At 49.4% G+C, this 19,500-nt stretch overlaps 3 protein-coding genes across 4 annotated transcripts; 1 reads left to right on the forward strand and 2 right to left on the reverse strand.

The window, feature by feature from the left end:
* Positions 1 to 9,403: 9,403 nt before the first annotated feature.
* On the forward strand, positions 9,404 to 11,353 carry LOC136491631 (uncharacterized). Its single transcript, XM_066487918.1, has 2 exons — positions 9,404 to 9,589; positions 9,839 to 11,353. Exon 2 carries the CDS (start codon positions 9,881 to 9,883, stop codon positions 11,189 to 11,191), a length of 1,311 nt encoding a protein of 436 aa, XP_066344015.1. The 5' UTR covers positions 9,404 to 9,589; positions 9,839 to 9,880; the 3' UTR covers positions 11,192 to 11,353.
* Positions 11,354 to 11,497: 144 nt separating this feature from the next.
* Positions 11,498 to 12,412, reverse strand: LOC136491639 (uncharacterized; the record flags this gene model as incomplete). The annotated part of the gene is made up of 1 exon (XM_066487921.1): positions 11,498 to 12,412. A coding segment is annotated over one exon (588 nt), but the record flags the coding sequence as incomplete, so codon positions are not given.
* Positions 12,413 to 14,709: 2,297 nt separating this feature from the next.
* Positions 14,710 to 18,458, reverse strand: LOC136491649 (ADP-ribosylation factor-like). 2 transcript variants are annotated; one of them, XM_066487933.1, is made up of 6 exons: positions 18,079 to 18,458; positions 16,910 to 17,000; positions 16,662 to 16,777; positions 16,153 to 16,212; positions 15,993 to 16,058; positions 14,710 to 15,417 (listed from the first exon to the last, which is right to left on the reverse strand). In XM_066487933.1, exons 1-6 carry the CDS (start codon positions 18,133 to 18,135, stop codon positions 15,301 to 15,303), a joined length of 507 nt encoding a protein of 168 aa, XP_066344030.1. In that variant the 5' UTR covers positions 18,136 to 18,458; the 3' UTR covers positions 14,710 to 15,300. The 2 variants fall into 2 exon arrangements, with proteins under 2 accessions (XP_066344030.1, XP_066344026.1); XM_066487929.1 differs by having other exon boundaries at positions 14,733 to 15,495; positions 18,079 to 18,426.
* Between the last annotated feature and the right edge of the window lie 1,042 nt (positions 18,459 to 19,500).

Genomic DNA, 19,500 nt, shown 5'->3' on the forward strand with positions numbered 1-19,500 from the left:
TGATCATAATCCCTTTTTGGTGGTAACTCTGTTGGTTCACTGAACAAATATTGATACTTCTCAAGCAATTGCTGTACTTCAGGATGGTTTCTATTGTCTTCCACAAAAGTATTTGAAGACAACCAACTAGTTGGAGATATTCATGATAGATAATGACCCTAGGAATTGCTGCTCTAAAGGATAGCTTGCTTTTAACTCTAATAGATGAGTGACTGCCTTTTTCTTCAACATACCTTTGAGTTTACGAGCAGACACCTGAGAACATTTCCTCGGTTCATCAGTAACTCCCCTCAACAATATCCTCATGTCATTGTGAGTGAACCTGATATGCCTTTTCCTCTAATGAATCAGCATAGGACTGTGATGTTCTAGCCAATCAGCTCCCAAAACCATATCATAACATTTCAAAGGCAGGACTTAGACATCATAAGCAAAAATATGACCTTGCACATGCCACTGCATTTGAGGGATAATAGAATCTGATAACATCAAACTACCATCAGTAGAAGTAAACTATATAGGGTCATAAAGGAACTGGCTTCTGAGCAATTTGAGCTGCCAGCTCCTGACTGATAAAGGATCCAACACTTCCTGAATCCAACAAAATGAGCACATCCTGAGAGTTAATGATACCTCTCAATCATAGAGTTCTATTCTTCTTATCAGACTTTACTATAGAACAACCAGCAGCAGGTGACTGGATAGCCATAATAACTTGTCCTGCATGCAGTTCAGAATCCTCTTCCCCAGATGAATAATCCAAATCTGTTTCAACTTGCACTACTTCAAGTAACTCGTGGATTACATGGGTTGGTACTTGTGTTGGACATTTGTGATTTCTGCCTGTCCACTTTTCTCCACAGGTGAAACACAAGCTATTGGCTCTTCTATAAGCTTTGAGTGCTGATAGCTTGTCAGAGTTGCCATTAGTCTGAACATTCTCAATTGTCTTGACTTCTTCCATCCTGAACTTAGCTCTGTCAGACACATTGTTGATCTTGGACTGAAACCAGACAGAATCCCTATGATCAGACCTTGACTGGACCTTGCTCCTAGCCATTTCCAACTTCGCTTCCCATAACAAGGCCAAAGTACCCGTAGCTTCCAGATTCAATGGGCGATGCAAGATAATAGGTGCTCTTATTTCTTCTTTGAGCCCACCTAAGAACCGTGTCACAAAGTACACATCATGATATGAAGGATTATACAATAATATACTATGAGCAAGTTTCTCAAACTTGGTCTGATAATCTACTACTGAGCCTGTCTGTCGTAAACTCTCAAGTTGCTTCATATGCAGAGGGTACTAATATTTGTCAAAATGTGCAAATACAGCCTTGTGTATCTCATCCCAAGACTGAAAATGACCATGCAACTGAACCGTCTAAAGCTAGATCACAGCCGAGCCAATGAAATTCAATGTAGCAAAACGAGTCTTCATAGCATTAGAGACTCCATAGATATCAAAATAAACTTTGCACTGCTCCTTCCACAGCCTCGATGATAGGATGTGAAGTCCTATCGAAGTTGCTGCGGAGGTTGTAGGGATGGAAGAGGGGAGGGTGAGGTCTAATCTCTTGGCGACGGCGCGGAGCTAGGGCGACGAGAGGAAGAGGCGACGGTTGCTTGCTGTTGTTGCCCTAGGGATGTGCGTGAGAGGAGGCAGGGAGGCAAGGAAGTCACGTTGATGCAGCCCTTGGCCCTTGAGGCTGGGCAAATAATGTTTGCCATGCTTATCTTCCAATCATTCCAGATTACAAGTATTTATCTTTTCCTATAGATGCTATAATTAAGGAACTATATTTGTCTCTAAGAAAATACCAAATAAGCGATAAATTGGGCCTCTAAGCCCCTTAACAGAGCTGGCTCCCAAGCCACTATTGGGCCTACGCCTGGCATAGGGGATGCCTGTCATAACATCTCTCCCCGCTTGCACAAACAGCTCATCCTCGAGCTAGAAGTCAGGGTAGACATCATGAAGATGCTGGAGAGGCTCCCATGTTGCGTCCTCCACTGGCAGGCTGCGCCATTTGATAAGCACGTGCCACACATCTCACCAAAGTTGTGCACACAGGGCGCGCTCCAGAGCTAGCAACAGCCGGCCATCTGATGTTGGCAGTAGAGGAGCAGGCATCGTTGGGGCTTCAGTAGCCCCACATGGAAGACATCATGTAGACGGGCACCCTCCAGAAGCTAGAGGTGGTACGCCACCTGACCGATGCACTCCAGCACTTGGAACGGACCGGCATAGCGAGGGCCAAACTTCCCTTTGGCGCGGGGCTCAAGGGATTGGGCAGTGCGGTGGAGCAAGCGCAACCATACCCAATCCCCGACGGCAAACTCCTAGTCATGGTGGGACACATTGTAGTATTTCTTGGATAGCTGCTATGCTTGGAGAAGCCTTTCCCGAATCTCCACGAGCACCTCGTCGCGCTCCCGAAGAAGGTCATCCACCGTGTCCGTTTTGGCCAACCCGACCATGTAGGACAAGATGGCTGGGGGTGGCTAGCCATAGACCACCTCAAAAGGTGTGGCGCGTAGTGCTATGTGGAAGGAGGTATTGTAGCAGTACTCCACCTAGGGCAGCCAGTCCACCCACGATCGCGGCCGGTCACCTATGACATACCGAAGATACATTGCAATGACCTTATTGACCACCTCAGACTGACCGTATATCTGTGGGTGGAAGGCCATGCTCATGCGGAGCATGACGCCGGCCATCTTACAGAGGTCACGCCACACATGACCAGTGAAAACCGGGTCCCTATCGCTGACGATGGAAGAAGGGAACCCATGCAAACAAACAATGTCGTCGAAGAATGCACGTGCAACCGAGGCGGCAGAGTAGGGATGGTCGAGGGTGATGAAGTGCGCGTACTTGGAGAATCTGTCGACCACCATGAGAATGACGGATTTGCCGCCGACCTTGGGTAGGCCCTCGATAAAATCCATCGAGATGTCTGCCCAAACCTGGGATGGAACGTCGAGGGGCTACAATAATCCGGCGGGCTACAGGGACTCTGTCTTGTTCCACTGACACACGGTGCACGCCCGCACGAAGTCTTTCACAAGAGCGCGGTCGCCCAGGATGTAGAAGTCTGAGCGTAGGCGATGGAGCATCTTCTGGACTCCCTCATGGCCCACTAAGTGAGCTAAGAGGAGCACCTAGTGGTGCATGTCATCATAAGCTGGCACAAATATGCGAGCACCGTGGAGCAGGAGACCGTCGTTGACGCGCCAGGGTGCGGCCAGCGTGCCTTCTTGGAGGCGCTGAAGGAGAAGTTGAGCATCCCTGGCTGCTGCTGTAGCCACGTGGATGTCGTCGATGAGGGCAAATGTCGGCGTGGATAGAAGTGCACAGCTGCCCCTAAAGCAGCACCATCCTCGACATCACGGCGGGACAAAGCATCCGCCACAGTATTAAGCCGTCCGGGGCAATATTCCATGGCGAAGTGAAACCCAAACAGCTTACTGATCCATTGGTGCTACGACACGGTGGAGAGGTGTTGGTCCAGCAAGAACTTGAGGCTGTAATGATCCGTGCGGACCAAAAAGTGACCCCCCATACGTATGGCCGCCAGTGGCGGACAGCCTGGACAAGCCTGGTTAGCTCACATTCATAAGCCGCGAGCTTGAGATGGTGTGCAGCGAATGACCAGCTAAAGAAGGCGAGCGGTCCAGCGTCCTAGTGGAGAACCACGCCAAACCTAGCGACGGATGCATCACAGTCCACGGTGAACTACTTTGTGAAGTCGGGCATCTAGAGTATGGGGCCTATAGACAGAGCCCGCTTGAGCGCCTGGAACACCATCTCTGCCTCATCGGACTAAGCGAACACATCCTTGCTTAGGAGGCGTGTCAGCGGGGCTATGATGACGCCAAAGTCATGGATGTACTTCCGATAGTAGCTGGTGAGGCCTAGGAAGCCGCGTAGGCCATGGGTGGATCGTGGAGTCAGCCATGACACCACAGTGGCCACCTTATCGGCGTCCATGGTGACACCACCTGCTAAAATCACATGGCCGAGGTACGCCACCGAGGAGGCCCCAAAATGAGCATTTGGAGCGCTTGAGGTGGAGCCTATGCGCCCGTAACATGTCAAGGACGATGCGGATGTGCTGCAAGTGCTCTGCCCATGAAGAGCTAAAAATGAGGATGTCGTCAAAGAACACCAGCACGAACTTGTGGAGGAAGGGGCGAAACACGTCGTTCATCAGGGCCTAGAACGTTGCCGGAGCGTTGGAGAGGCCGAATGGCATCACCAGAAACTCAAAGTGCCCATGGTGTGTGCGGAACACCATTTTCGCGATGTCGTCGGGATGCATCCGCACCTGATGGTAGCTCGAGCGTAAGTCGAGCTTGGTGAAAAATCTGGCGCCATGTAGTTCATCGAGGAGCTAATCAACCACCAAGATTGGGAACTTGTCTTTAGATGTCTTGGCGTTGAGAGCACGGTAGTCGATGTAGAAACACCAGGAGTTATCCGCCTTGCGCACCAACAGCACGGGGGCGGAGAACAGGGATGTGCTCGGTCTGATGATGCCTTGGGCGAGCATGGCTACACACTGTCGTTCCAGGTCATCCTTCTATAGATGTGGGTAGCGGTAGGGACGGACCACGACCGGTGTTGTGCCCGAAAGCAGGTGGATGCGGTGATCATATGGCCACGCCGGTGGCAGCCCTGTGGCTCGTCGAAGACTGGCCCGAACTGGTGGAGGAGGTGGTCCAATAAGGGTTGTGATGGGGCAGCCACGACCGCCCACGTGGCTGGCTCTCGAATGTCATCATGGGGAGAGCCAATGCCCTTCCACAGAATACGTCGGTCGCCGCGGGTGAATGCATGCACAGATCCTCGAAGTCCTAGAGAATAGGACCCAAGGTGCGGAGGTACTCGATGCCGAGGATGAGATCGAACCCCCGAGGTTGATGCCAAAGCAGCTAATGGTAAACTCCTCTCCACCAATGGCGAGAGCGACGTCACGGGCGACCCCTTCGTAGGGCACATGGTCCCCGTTAGCCACCAGCACCCGCATGGAATGATTTGGCGTGGTGGAGAGGCATAGGCGGCGCATGAGGTCGGCGTTGATGAAGTTGTGCGTAGAGCCTGAGTCGAGGAGCGCCACGAGATGATGGCCATGAACATGGACCGGGAGGAGCATGGCATTCTCAGTCCAGATGCCAGCGATGGCATACAGGGAGATGGTGGGCTGGGTTGCCGGCTCCTGGACGATAGCAGGAACAACCTCTTGAGGTGCGGCATCCTCCTGGAAGGCTGCTACTGTAGCCACCTCCACAGGAACCTCGTCGATGAGGAAATCTATGGACTCCAAATAAAAGAGTCATGGACACACATGACCGCACACACATGGCTCATCGCAGTTATAGCAAAGACCCTAGCGGCGACGCTCCAATTGCTCGACTAGAGATAGATGGTGGAAAGGCTGAGTAGGGGCTATTGACCCTGCTATTGCTGGCACAGCAGCCACGCTGGTAACAACTGGAGGGGTGTTGGAAGACCTGGCCGCTGGGGTGGTCGGGTGCCACGTTGTCCTATGGCTGGCATAGTGGTATGAGCTCGGTGTTCAAACACCCTAGCCAAATGCATGGCCGTCTGAAGGTCCTAGGGCTCCCGAAGCTCCACGTCTACTTTGATATGCTCCGAGAGGCCGCCCACAAATAGCTTAGCCTTCTATAGTGCTGAGAGATTGTGGGCATGGTAGAGCACAGCGTTGAAGCAAGCCGAGTAGTCCTACACTATGGAGGTGAATGGAAGGCGAGCGAGTTTGGACAGACGGGTGTTACGAACCGCTAGCTCGAACTACAGATTACACAGTTCCTTGAAACGCTCCTAGGTGGGCATGCCCTCATCCTGCTCCAAGGCATAATACCATGCCTGGGCCACACCAGTCAGATGATAGGACGTGAGCCAGGTGCAATCTAAGGCGAGGGTATGTTGCCCTCATAAAAATTGCTCATAGTGATTGAGCCAATTCAGGGGGCCCTCGGAGCCGTCGTAGGTCATAAACTCAAGCTTGTAGAAACACAGAGGGTGAGCACCCTGAGAGGCCCCATGCGCACCATGGATGAAGGGCTCTAGAACACTGCCTGTGGACAAAGAGGCACTCACACCGAGGTGCCCAGCTCCATAGAAGAGGGGGCCGTCGAAACTCCCATAGAAAAAACCATCAACCTAGGGTCCCCCATGGAAGACCATAGCGGCGGTAGTGGGCGGTGGCACTACTGGTGTCGCAGCCAGAGAGGTCGCCATGGTGTACACCGGGCTGGTCATCGAGGCTAAAGCCCACGACGGAATCGGCGAAGGGGAAGGCGGCATCCGGAGGAGATGGATGGGAACGCCCATCATGCTAGAGTAGGGCATCCCATATGACAGCACCACTGGCAGGGTGGTCATAGCTTATTGTGGCGGTGGTGGCACACCGGCCAGGTAGGACTGGATGGCAGCCACCGAGTGAGTCAGCTCCCCGATGGCGACAGCCACCTGATCTGGCATCATCTGTGTAGCAGGCGTCATCTGGGCAGCGGGCGCAGAGGCAGGTGGCAGCAGCGAGGTGGTGACCACCGCGGCAGCGGAGGTGATCAACGGTGGCGGCGGCAGGGTGTTGGTGGGATTAGGGCCTGACATCTCTGATATCAGGTTGATAGGACGTGAGTCCTACCGGAGTTGCTGTAGAGGTTATAGGGATGAAAGAGGGTAGGGCGAGGTCTGATCTCTCGGCGACGACATGGAGCCGTGGCAACAAGAGGAAGAGGCAATGGTTGCTTGCTCCTGTTGCCCTAGGGCTGTGCATGAGAGGAGGCAGGGAGACAAGGAAGTCACGTTGATGTAGCCCTTGGCCCTTGAGGCCGAGCAAATAATGTTTGCCTTGCTTATCTTCCAATCATCCCAGATTACAAGTATTTATCTTTCCCTATAGATGCTATAATTAAGGAATTATATTTGTCTCTAAGAAAATACCAAATAAGCGATAAATTGGGCCTCTAAGCCCCTTAATAGAGCTGGCTCCCTAGCCACCATTGGGCCTGCGCCTGGCATAGGGGATGCCGATCATAACACTCAGGTTGACTCCATCAAATTTTGGAATGTCCATTTTAGGCACAGAACCAGCACGAGAGGTATGAGCATGGTAACCAGAGGTGACATTAAATGATTGGGGAGGGGGTTAGGATTCATACCTAGGTGGTTGTCCGGTGGAGGGCCTGACCCCGGAATGGGTCCGAGGATCCCTCCGCCCATGTCGTGCCCATCGGGTTGCTCCCCAGGGGAAGCAGAAGAGGACGGAGCCGCATTGAGGTCGACGCGTCCTGGGATCCATCCTGCCGGTGGAGGGGCGGTGACGGTGGTGGTGGTGGTGCCTTCTCTAGGCTGTTGATGTATGACAACGCCTCGTCGTCTTGGTAAGCAGCGACCCCAGCGATGCATCCGTGGTGGTCCTCCACTCCTCAAATCCGTTCATCTTGTCGAGCATTTGCTGCATCATTAGCTGGAAACCCTTGATCTCCTCCATGATGTTCTCAACGTTGTTCGCCATCTTCGCCTACAATGATGGAGGTTTCTTCTTCGGCGCCAGTCCAGATGCGATGGGAAGAATAGAAAAAAAGTCCGCCAAGGATACATGGCTCTAGATACCAATTGTAACTATCCTGAGTAACCAAGATACAGGAACAGACAAATTTGGGGATTGGTGAAGCAAGAACAAGGGAAGAGTAGCAAGAACAGCAGAGAGGTGGGGTGGAGATCAGACGTAGTTGGGGAATAGTATGGAGTTCTGTTATTCGATAAGCCTTCAGAGTTTGTTACTGCGACTCATATACCGTCGCAGCCACCGACCAACTACATGGGCCGAGCCCCTACACCTACACGGGCGAAGCACAGCTTACAAAGCTATCAACATAACAATGAAGAGCCTAGCCACTCTTGGAGCTTCTCCTGGTCTTCTTCATGGGCCTTATCTTGGTCATGACATAGGGTTGGACGGTTTTTCACCGAAAACCGAGAACCGAACCAAGCCAAACTGAAATGTTGTTTTTCTCCAATTTCAGCTTCGGCTTCAATTTTTGTTTTCTAGAAGGCCGGTATTTGGCTATGGCTTCAGTTTTGTACTCGAATGGAACCGAGCAGCCGAACAACCGAAGACAACCTAGGAGTGAACGTAAACAACAAGCAAGCAACCCATCTTAGCTAGTCGGCCCAATAATCGTGATCGTGGCATAAGCCTACTACCCTAGTGACATCCCCTCCTGGCCTCCCCCACCCCCGTCATTGTCTCCCAGTTCCAACTCCCGATCGGTGCCTACACTCCGTCGTCAGTCCCGCACCCCAAATCCAAACCCTAGCTTCACGGCGGGTGGCAGCATGGTGGTGGTTCGAGCAGCATCGCATCCTCACGAGCAACGCCTGGTGGCGGTGCTGGCAGCGGCACCGTGAGCCAAGAACGACGCGAGGAGTGTCGCGCTTCTCCAATGAAAGGGCAGCTCAGTTTTATCGGTTTAAACCAAAAAAAAAGCAATGTAAAAATTCAAAAACCGAACATATTGGTTCTCTGTTATGAAATTAACCAATTGGTTACTGATTCTTGAGAACGGAAGTATTTGAAAACCAAATAAACCGAATCAAAATGTCAGTTTAAACCGTATGCGCTGTCCTATTGGAGAAGATAGTGCTACTACAAAGTTGTAAACAACATGATGCATGTTATTTAATGTGCAATCAGAACTTGAATTTTATTTTTTATTTGAAATTTTCCATACATGTCTCAATGGTTAAGCAAGACATTGCGTTTGAGGAAATGTTGTTTGCATTTGAGCAGTGGGTTGGATATGAAACATATTTTTCTGAGCTAAAACAAACTTTTTATGATTTTTAGTAATAAAAATATATTTTAGTATTTTTAAATACATGTTTATTCTATAAAAACTGTTTTTATAATTCTTGATAAAATTTAATTGATCTTTCCAGACAACCACCAAAGTTCGATTTACCTTTCTCGTAATTCATGACTAATGTGGCACCAAATAGAACGGCTGACGCTGCGTCATGTCAGCTAAAATAGGTTTCGAAAATAAATCGAATAATGTTAAAAATTAGAGAAGTCTAGCATTCTGTTTTTAAATTTTTTTAGGGGAACATTCTGTTTTTTAATTGTGTGTGTGTGTGGGGGGGGGAGGAGGGTAAATCGGATTTGCCCACTTTTTTTTATTAAGAAACGGACTTGCGCACTCGTTGAGGGAGGCTGGGCCTGATCGTTATATTGAGACGCAAAGGCTGGGGTGTGCTAGGATGGGCTTGAACTGAAATGAAACAGCCCAACACCGCCGAAGCCCGGCAATTTTTGCCAGCTAATTTGGCTTGTTATTACCTGCTGGGTCTCGATCGGCCGCCGCCTCCTCCGGGACTCCGGTCCTCTCCGTGTGGCCGTGGGAAGGGGAAGGGAACCAAACGAGGACGGAGGCGGACGCCTAACGCCTTCCCTCTTCCGCCGAGCGGCTGCTCCATCCTTTTCCTTCCTCGTCTCCGTCTTCATCGACCAACGGATTGCCGCCGACTCCGACCATCGTAGACTGTCCCCCGGTACGTTCCTCGATCCCCTTTTCTTGTATGCTTCTCGATTCAAAAAGTCTAGTCTAATATCCCCAATTTCCAAACCCTAATCCCCCGCATCCCTCCTCGATCACGCCGTAGAACAGAGCAGGCAGATGGATAGAGGATAGGTATACGCGCAGATTACACAGCCTGCGTTATTTCCTTTTTATGCTTGAACGTTTGGTGTTCACCTCACCTTATCTCAGCTCTAACGAATCTTGATTTCCTCCTCTCTAGGTCTTTCTTCAACGATTTCAGCGGATCGATCGATTCGATTCCATGGCCGGCTGGACCAATTCCACCGGCACCGGCACCGGCGGCGGTCGAGGATCAGGAGGAAGAGGCTACACGAACCACCTTTATGCTAATAATTCCATTGACATGATCCATGGAGGTACCGGCGGCGGCGGCGGCGGAGGTAGCGGCAGGTTCATAGGAGGTCGGTCAAGGGGGAGGCCGCCCCAGCAGCCTCACTATCGCTACCGCCGTGTCGATGCCGTTCATCGCGACTCCCCGCCCGCCTCCCTATCTGACCAGCAAGCGGCATCCTCCACTTCCAGCCGCCACGCGCGGCTAACTCATCCCATCTCAACCGCGGACAAGTCTTCCGCCTCTAGAACCGCGGCTCCTCCAAGCACCAGGGAGCCCGACGACAAGACTATCCGCAATGCCGCCAACTTCGAGTGCAACGTCTGCTTTGACATGGCCGCTGACCCTGTGGTCACCAAGTGCGGCCATCTCTTCTGCTGGGAGTGCCTCTATCAGTGGCTCCATGTCCACTCTCACCACCGTGAGTGCCCTGTCTGCAAGGGCCAGGTAGCCGATGATGCTATCATACCCATCTATGGGCGTGGTGGCTCCGCAGCCTCTGTGGACAATGCGCCACCAAGGCCTACTGGAGCCAGAGTAGAGAGCTCCAGGCAGCAGCAGCAGCAGACTTCCCCCCATCCCATGCTGTTTGATTTCCCAAGCATTATGAACTTGAGAATGAGAACTACCTCATTCAGAGAGGCTGTCTTGAGCATCATGTCTCCCAGCATTGAAGACACGGAGATGGACAATTCTGATGCCATGACCTATTTTGACGACGGTGAATTCTACCCAGGGGTCAATGAATTTGACATGGAGGTGGATCGATATGGTGACCCGGATGATGAGGTTTATGAATATGACTACCATTTTGGAGGTGTTCCGTTGTTTGGGTCTGCTGGGACTGAGGCCAGCAATCCCAGCTCTTCACAGGCACATGCTGATATGATCAGTATTAGAGACAACACCGTTGGCACTACCACTGGTGGTTATCATCATCAAGAGTTTGGCTACTCTGGCGCGAGACCTAATAATAATAGGGGACGGCGTGGTTGTCGTAACCGCACAAGGCTGTCAGCAGATCACTTTTTGAGCACTGATGAAATGGTGATGGCGTTGCCGATGCCGGGTGGCGGCAGTTCTAATGTTAGTGCAGGCGCTGCCTTTCGGCCTAACGGTGGCTGGACTGAGAGAAGAGGAAGAAGCAACAGGAACTCGAATTCAGGTGGTGGAAGAGGAGGGATGCAGGATCGCAGGAGACAGAGGACACACTACATCTGATGGTGATGTTGATGAGATAAACAAACTTTTTAATCTGTCATCTTCCTTTTTTTTCTTTGTTTGTCTTAATCCTTTTGTACTCCGTGGCTATGCGCACCTTGTTAAACATGTTCTTCATCTTCTCTCCTTTTAACCCTGAAATGCTTTGCTTGGTTAATTTTACCACTTTTTAGTACCATCATCTATATCTGTTAATAAGGCATTGGGCTAGCTGAAAAACTAAGGCCCTCTTGTTTAGTTGTTTAACTACGCGGTGCAGGCAAAAATTTGTTGCTGGCGGCAGTGCTGAAACTGTCTGAGCAGTTGCATCAAGAAGCCTGAGTATTCAATTGTTTGTCGTTCAATGTTTGGAATCAAAGAAACAGTTGGTTTCTCTTGCACGCATGTCATAGTCAATTCTGAAGATTGGAGGAAATAAATTATAAAAATCGCAAACATTGGAATGATTTGTCTTACTTCGGTGCCTGATTACCAGTTCTTGAATCGCCACACCAATACATTACAGAGGATCAGTTATAACGGCATACATTTGCCGATAGATGGATACTCTAGGCAACAAATAAGCGCAGCGCTGACAAAGCTGCCTGAAATTGCAGATGCTGTAGTAACTTGCAGCTCCTATCCTGTTCTAGACTAGTTGTCGTCTCCGTAGGCGAGGAAGCGGTAGCGCTCCTCGTACGGGCCGTCGAAGTAGAGGTCGGCCTCGAACCAGCGCGGGTACCTGACCAGATCCCCGGCCACGAAGTGCATGTAGTCGTCGCCGTGGACGGCGCCGGCGGGGATGACCTTCACCTCCCCGGACACGACGTACACGAGCTGGTCCACCTGCCAGTCCCACGGCATCCGGCACCGGGCGCCCGTGCGCCACGACGACCACGTCTCCATCACCCGCAGCGCCTCCACCCACGCCCGCGCCACCTCGCCGCGCTCCACGCGCACCTTGTACACGTCCTCCAGGGGACGTCCCAGCAGCGCGCCTCCGCCGCCTGCTGGCGCTGCTGCCTCCGCCGCTCGTATTCTTACTCCTCTTCGGCTACTGCTGCTAGGAACGCAAGGAGGAGGCCTGTGCGCCGCGGGGAGCACGAGACGGAACCCGCCGGTGCTGGCGGCGGCGGGCCTCACCGCGCGCGAGGCCCCTATCCTTTCCTCTTCTCCGGCTTGGGCTTTGGGTTGGGTTTTGGCTCTCTGAAGAAGCGAGGAGGGACGGGGCAGGCAGGTGCCTTATCCTGTGTCCTCCGCACTGCTCTGTTTCTCAAGTGGCGAGGTCCGTCGTCACATGCTCCCAAAAAAAAAAATTGGCAGTTTGACACTGTAAACACACACTGCCACTTTGATTAGAGTAAGAAATGAGCGAATGTTATTTTGTGCGGTGGCAATGGGCAAATACGATGCGTTGAAACTGGCTATCTGCTATGCAACTATGGGCCTGTTTGGTTCCTTGACGGCCCGTCGCGCGACTGCGATAAGCGAATGTGGCTCGGACGATGCGTTCGCGATTTTCGAGCGTTTCATTTTTTCGCGTTTCAGTTGCACGTGGTCGTCCAACGCGGGTCGAATTAAGGATGGCAATGGGTAAATCTCCATCGGGTATGGCCATCTCAGATCCATCCCTGTCATAAAAATTTGGTACCGTCAGAATACCCATACCTGTCATGGGTGGGGAGTTTTTCCCCGACCCATACCCGGCCGGGTAAATCATACCCGTCGGGTCACCCGTACCCGCCAATAATTTATTCACGCACATAAAAATCAACAATTCAACAGCAACCACCACTAACCAGAGCACATAAAATTAGACAAATAATAGCATATAATAATATCTTCTGCAAATTAAGATTCCTTTTCATTTAGTTTCTCTTCTACATTAGTCATGATTAATGTAGAAGTTACTGATTATAGGCATGGCATGCAGGACATGGGAAACAAGCAATATGTAACTAACTGAATGGCATGCAGGACATGGCTTACATATGGCAATAGCAGATTCAGTTATTTTAGCGGTATACTAACTGAATGGAAGGCTATATTGCCTATATGCTTGATGTAAAATGTTTCCGTACTGAACTCCTTGATGTGGCTGGTTACTGGCTATAGAAACAAAAAATTCATGTTGCTATGTTTAAATTAGAAACTTATAACTCATAACTCTTACTGGCTACATAAACTCTTATTGGAAACTCATAACTCATGTTACTATGTTTAAATTAGAAGAAGCATATAGTCACAATAAATACAATCTGCCACTAGCACTATTACTCTTGGGTTTACTTACATCAGTGGCTGCAGCAACTTGCGGCTAGTACCAGTAGGCCTAGTATTAGTTACTGCTCCACCTCCACCCGAAGATGTGGCTGCAGAAGAGGGGCGGCGGCCGGAACGAGCAGCAGCAGCACCTTCCCGAGATGAAGCCGGAGAAAGAGGGGGTTGGCCGGTCCTTTTTTTCTTCTCCTTGGTGGTGGTGTTCTTGGCCTTGGATGTAGGAGCGGTGTCGTTCCCGTTCTTGGGCTTGGATGCAGGAGTACTGCCAGCGCCAGCGCCGTTCTTCGGATCCGCTGCAGGAGCGCCGCCAGCGACTTCAGCTTGGACCTCCGGATCTAGCAGCTTCGGAGTCTTCACGGCATCGATGAGCTCGGGATCCGACAGCTTCAGGCGGTCACCGTCCTCCAGGACCTACACGAAGTCCCTTGACGCCGGAGTGAAGGAGCTGGTTAGTGCAATAGTGCGGGGGAGAATATGATATGAAGGGAATTAGGGGAAGGGGAATCACCGTTCTTGCTCCGTCGCCGGCATGGCGTGGCGAGTTCCTAACGCTAGGATGCGAATCTGCGATGCGAATACGATAAACGCCGAGACAAGGTCACGAGGGGCGGGCGGCGTTGTTTTTTCGGCGGCGGCGTTTTTTTTGGCAAGGAGCGAGACTTGCGATGCGAGCGCCAGAGGAGTAAACGCGGCGCTATTTTTTCGGCGGCGGGAGGCCAGGCGTCGACGGCTCCAGAATCTAGGCGACCAACCGGGTCACGCGGGTGGGACCGTGGGAAAATGGCAATTGGGATAGGGTTGGCAAACCTAGGGTTTTACATGGGCTGGTGGGCTTCTTCACTTTTGGGCCGGGTATTTTTCACCCATGGGTAAACGGGTACGGGGACTGCTGGAACATACCCATACCCGCGTACCTGATGGGTGAAGGGTTTGGTCCATTTACGTACTCGTGGGTAGTGTGTTTAGTCCATATTTAGACCCTAATGGAGTAAATACCCGTCGGGTATCGGGTCGCAGGTCCCCATTGCCATCTTTAGGTCGAATGCAGATCATTCGGCGGGATTTGTTCGCGTTCTCCGCTGAAAAGTCGACGCTGAACCAAACAGGCCCTATGCAAGGATTGACGGTTACATGAGATCTTACATGGGCAAACGCTACCCCTCCAACAAAATTACACTAGCACTTTGCACTCCGTCTCCAATCAAATGACTGCGATTTCAGTGAACTGTTTCATCAGATCACACCAGACCTTGAATAAAAAAAAAGATCACACCAGACCAGACGAGTAGCTCTCTTGCACTTCAATCAGTGCATGGTCATGTCACCGCTCAGGAGTCAGGACTTAGCAGGCGGCGGCGTACCTATGGGATTCCATTTCTTCAGTTTCAGACGACGAAACCAAAGAGAACCATGTCATCAGTGGTAGTATTTACAGTCACTTCCACACACACAGGCGCGATGGATGACGATGCCTGCTTTCGAGTAGCAGACGAGTACGATAACACCACCGTCCCTTACATCATCACCACGGAAACCGGCGACTACAGGCCCTGTTCGGCTTACCTTATATTCGGCTTGTTCGGCTTCTTTTTCGGTCAGAACAGTGTTTTCCTCTCACAACAATTCAGCCGGAACAGTATTTTCAGCCAGTTTCGTTTCAGACCAGCGAACGGGACCGCACCTAGCCTTGCCAGATGTACCACCCAGTTCATAGCACAGGTATAGCCAACAGCAATTGGGGAAACACAAAAGAAGAAAACAAAAGTGTACAAAGCCTGAATCGCAAGATGATCCTTCAATGGGCGAATCAGGAGGATCAAATCATCTGTTCGTCCTGTTACACGTGGTTTTCAGGATGCCGATGATGATGCTGAGGTTATCCGTCCAGAAGCACGCATTTCGTCCAGAGTGGTCGCTAGCCAGTCCAACCCTTCATACAGGCCATCACCTTTCAGAGCGCAGGTGCCCTGGATGTGCCAGATGCGGTTCGTCAGGTCATACAGCCCAAGACCCTCACACACTTCCATCGGAGTCATTGCTCCCCTCTGAATTAGCATGCGTGTTACCAAAGTGAACATTAGTATATGGTAAAAAAAAGGAGACAGGCCATTTATCTGACACAAAAGTACAACTACATTTGAGCTTCGTTAGTGCAGTACACACATCTAATGCTACCACACAATATGGCAACAATACAGAACCCATAACGCCTGCAGTATTAAGTTTATGGAAAACCAACATATTGACATATTCTGTCAACAATGGAACAGAACTGCTTACACAACTAAAAGATGGAGCAGCTATTTCCAGTACAGGCATTGGGATGGCCACAGACTTAGGCAAGAAACGATAATTTGCAAGTTTATATTTATGAACGAAACATATTCGTTAATGTTATATATGAACAAAAAATAATCAGACTCAACCAGACAGAATCAAAAGCCAGAACTGAAAAAACAAGAAGTCCAGGAATCACAAATCACCTACTAAAATGAATCACAATATAAAATAAATGCTCCAGAGTAAACGTAGCCGAACATACCATGTCTTGCTTGTTAGCAAACACCAATAGCACACTGTTAAGCATAAAAGGGTCATTGATTATAGCCTGAAATAGATTTAAGATATCAAAACAAGTTAGAGTAGATATTACATAGAATCTCAGTGCACAAAGGCACCCATTAGAAAAAGGAAATAAAAACCTGAAATTCTGCCCTGGCTCTCCCGATTCTCTCTCTATCCAGTGAATCAACCACGTAAATCTGCAAGTTCAGCAAATAATGGGGAGCATCTTACATTTCAAGAAAGCCGTGTTTACTACAAATAAATGTAAATAAATCAAGGTTGAGCTATAGCATAATAAATGAAGATCTTGAACAAGGATATATATGTATATCAACAGCTACGAAGAATGAGCTATTTCCTATAATAATATTATGTTTTCTAGTACCTATATGTGCTAAGTTATAAAGAGTAGTAAAAGATGCCCAATAAAAATGGGCTCAAGCATCCACAAAGAAATCAGTGGACCTATATGCTTGGGAGTGGTATTGGTCTACTGGAGTTGCACTCTGAGCTACGAATACTAAATCCAAATGGGCAGATTTAGTGGAAGAAACATTACAGCACAAACACTTCTATGTCGAATTTCTACTTTGAATAGAATTTATGCTGCTTCACTTGTGAAACAGAAATGAGAGTAAATAATGACCAAAGCATCGGTGTTGTTGAAGTAGTGCCTCCACAAGGGCCTGAGCTTCTCCTGGCCACCAACATCCCACACAGTGAACACTACATTCTTGTACTGAACCTTCTCAACATTGAAACCTACAACATGATAAAGTGCATGCTATCACTAAACATACGAATGAACGAATCAATTAGCATGGCAGATGTAATTAGCAATGGTTGAAACCAAAAGTTATGAAATGCACAAGCAGACAGCTGGTACAATTGTACCTATGGTAGGGACAGTGGAGAGAACTTCACCAATGTGAAGCTTATAGAGTATGGTGGTTTTCCCAGCTGCATCCAACCCAAGCATCACCACCTGAGGACAAAAAACACGAGAGGCCATTCTATTAGAGGCATGTTCAGCTTAAAAAGGATATTGGTACTAATCTCCGATGATACAAAATATTAGGCCAGTCTCAATGGAGTTTCATGGGGGGTTTCATGCACAATTAATAAGGTGCCACGTCAGTTTTTGCATGAAACTGGGAGGAGAGAGAAGAGATTCGTTTCATGGCCATGAAACTTATCCGCACTGTTTCCAAAACTTTGGAAACGCCGTGAAACCTGCACTGAGGCCCTTCCTTCGTTTCATCGCGACTTTTCTTCTCCGGGACCACGCAGGGAAGAGAGGGATGATAGGGATAGGTGGGACCCGTGAATAGTAAAATAAGGGATGAAACCGTGCCATGAAACTTTGCACTGTGGGAGAGACCCGTTTCATATCAAAGTTTCACGTGTTGGAAACTGGGAGGTGAAACTCTCCATTGAGACTGGCCTTAGAGGCATGTCATTAAGAAGACATGATACATGGTTGAAACACAGTATGCCCTGCACTTGAATTGGCATGGTGCTGTACACACTATGGAAACACCTAATCTGGAAAACGAGTGAAGTAATAATCCATCAATATATCATTTGACCCAGGTACAATTTGATCTGGCGTATGAAAGATCCAGCACGCTGTGGCTGGCAACACATCATTCTACTCTCCTAGGATGACTGGCAGCTCGACGCAAAGATTTATTGCCGGTATAAATGATCCACTACTAATAGAGTGCAAGAAATCAAATCTATAACCGTCAGGAACAAGAAAGATTAGCACAGGACACTATAGCTGTGTATGGCTGGCCAGCATCTTGACTCATTTTTTTCTTGCCCTTGGATGTTAGTGATTGGTAGCCAAAACAGTGCTGGCAGATTGTTGGCGGAACAAATGATTCACTACCTATTCAGTAGTAACTGAAATCAATGCTAGGAGACATGGAGATAACAGTGCGACAAGACCACCACCGCCCTTGTGAAGGGATCGGTGTATCGAGGAGCCCGAATCATTGCAGTCTCCTGTCGAGATGGGAAGGGAGCGAGGGGAAACAGGAGGGGAGGAGATAGCGTACCCGCATCTCCTTGTTGCCGAAGAAGGCATCGAAGAGCTTTCGGAAGGCCTGCCCCATCTCCTGACCTTGCCCCTCGATCCAACCGGATCTGGGAGGCCGCGGCGGGGAGGGAGGTGACGAGACAGGCGGCGCAGGCGGAGGCGGGGAGGGCGGCACCTCGGTGGAAGGTTCTAGAAGGTCGGAGGGCGGGCGGGCTAGGTTTTGGAGGAAGGATCGGCGGCAAGACGACGAGAGGTAGGGTGCGGTGCGGCCGTGGAGGCCAGGAGAGGGTGGACTCGCACTGGCCTCCCCTGCCCAGACCCCAGAGTGGCGTCGTCCACTGGATGCGATGCCGGATCGATCGATCTCGGCCGTCCAATCTGTGTTTGCCAAACTATCGCGCAAATTCTTGCCAACTTTAAAGTTGGTTGGTCCTGCATGATTGATGGACGAACATTGCAATTGTAAATGGAATAATTTTTGCGTAGGGGGAGGTGATTTTTATTAAATGAGTGAATACACTCTATATTCCTGAACTATTCCCTTGTTGTCATATGGATCCATGCTTTTTGAAAGTGATCATCTAAGTCCTTACTTTCTACGTGGTTCATTCCATAGTTGTCTGTATGCCAATCCATACTCCAGAATCTTAGGATATTATGATCCTGTTAATTCAAAACAATATTTAATTCTAGATCCCAGATTTTGTAGTATCCTGATTCTATATAAGGTTCTATATGATTTTGTATAAAATTTCATACTATTCTGATACTATAACTCTATACAATAATTAATATACATGATTTCTTAAATGAATCATCGGTAAAAAAAAAGTACTGTTTAAAGTCAAGCGGTGTTAAAAAATAATGCCAAGAATTGTGCTTAAATGTAAAAAAAGTCAAATAAATAAATCAAAATCAATATTATAGGCTTAAATATTTAAAACATATTGCACATCTTGTGATTTGTTCAAGTAGTTGCTACTTTCTAACTTGAGATCTCTTCTAACTTTGCTACTAGACTTGGATGGGAGCGCTAGTGCTTTGGCTTGCTTGCTAGTTAGGCTTAGTGCTTTGTCAGGGCCATCTTGTCTAACTAATTTGGCTAGTGTTGTGCCTTGAGAAAATTTTAATAAGCTATTTAAACACCCCCCCCCCTTCCTCCCTTCTAGTCATCAACCGGTCCTTTCAAAATGTGTCCTGATGTTGGTGCAGTTGATCTCCGACTGCTCACACCACGAGTGCAAGAAACACAGCCTCTACAAAGATGCTCCAATGTACGAGCAACCATAGCAAGGTCGTTGCGGCTCTCACGGAACCCTTGTCCATTGGCTACGTCGTCGAGGTGCTCACCATGTCCGCACGCGGGTCTAGCTTCGTTTGAACACGTGACAGCTTCCGAACCTAGTCCCTATAGCTGGATGACACTCATATTTGTTCAAGG

This window comes from Miscanthus floridulus, chromosome 1, assembly GCF_019320115.1.
Source record: "Miscanthus floridulus cultivar M001 chromosome 1, ASM1932011v1, whole genome shotgun sequence".
In the NCBI taxonomy this organism is placed as follows: domain Eukaryota; kingdom Viridiplantae; phylum Streptophyta; class Magnoliopsida; order Poales; family Poaceae; genus Miscanthus; species Miscanthus floridulus.

What these genes read in the sequence shown, in the direction of transcription:
- LOC136491649 (XM_066487929.1), bottom strand. Translation starts at nt 18,135, where the DNA reads ATGGGGCAGGCCTTCCGAAAGCTCTTCGATGCCTTCTTCGGCAACAAG. An exon ending in GAGCCAGGGCAGAATTTCAG is followed by an intron (nt 16,059 to 16,152) that starts GTTTTTATTTCC and finishes AATCTATTTCAG; the next exon opens with GCTATAATCAATGACCCTTT. An exon ending in TTGCTAACAAGCAAGACATG is followed by an intron (nt 15,496 to 15,992) that starts GTATGTTCGGCT and finishes ATGCTAATTCAG; the next exon opens with AGGGGAGCAATGACTCCGAT.
- LOC136491631 (XM_066487918.1), top strand. Translation starts at nt 9,881, where the DNA reads ATGGCCGGCTGGACCAATTCCACCGGCACCGGCACCGGCGGCGGTCGA.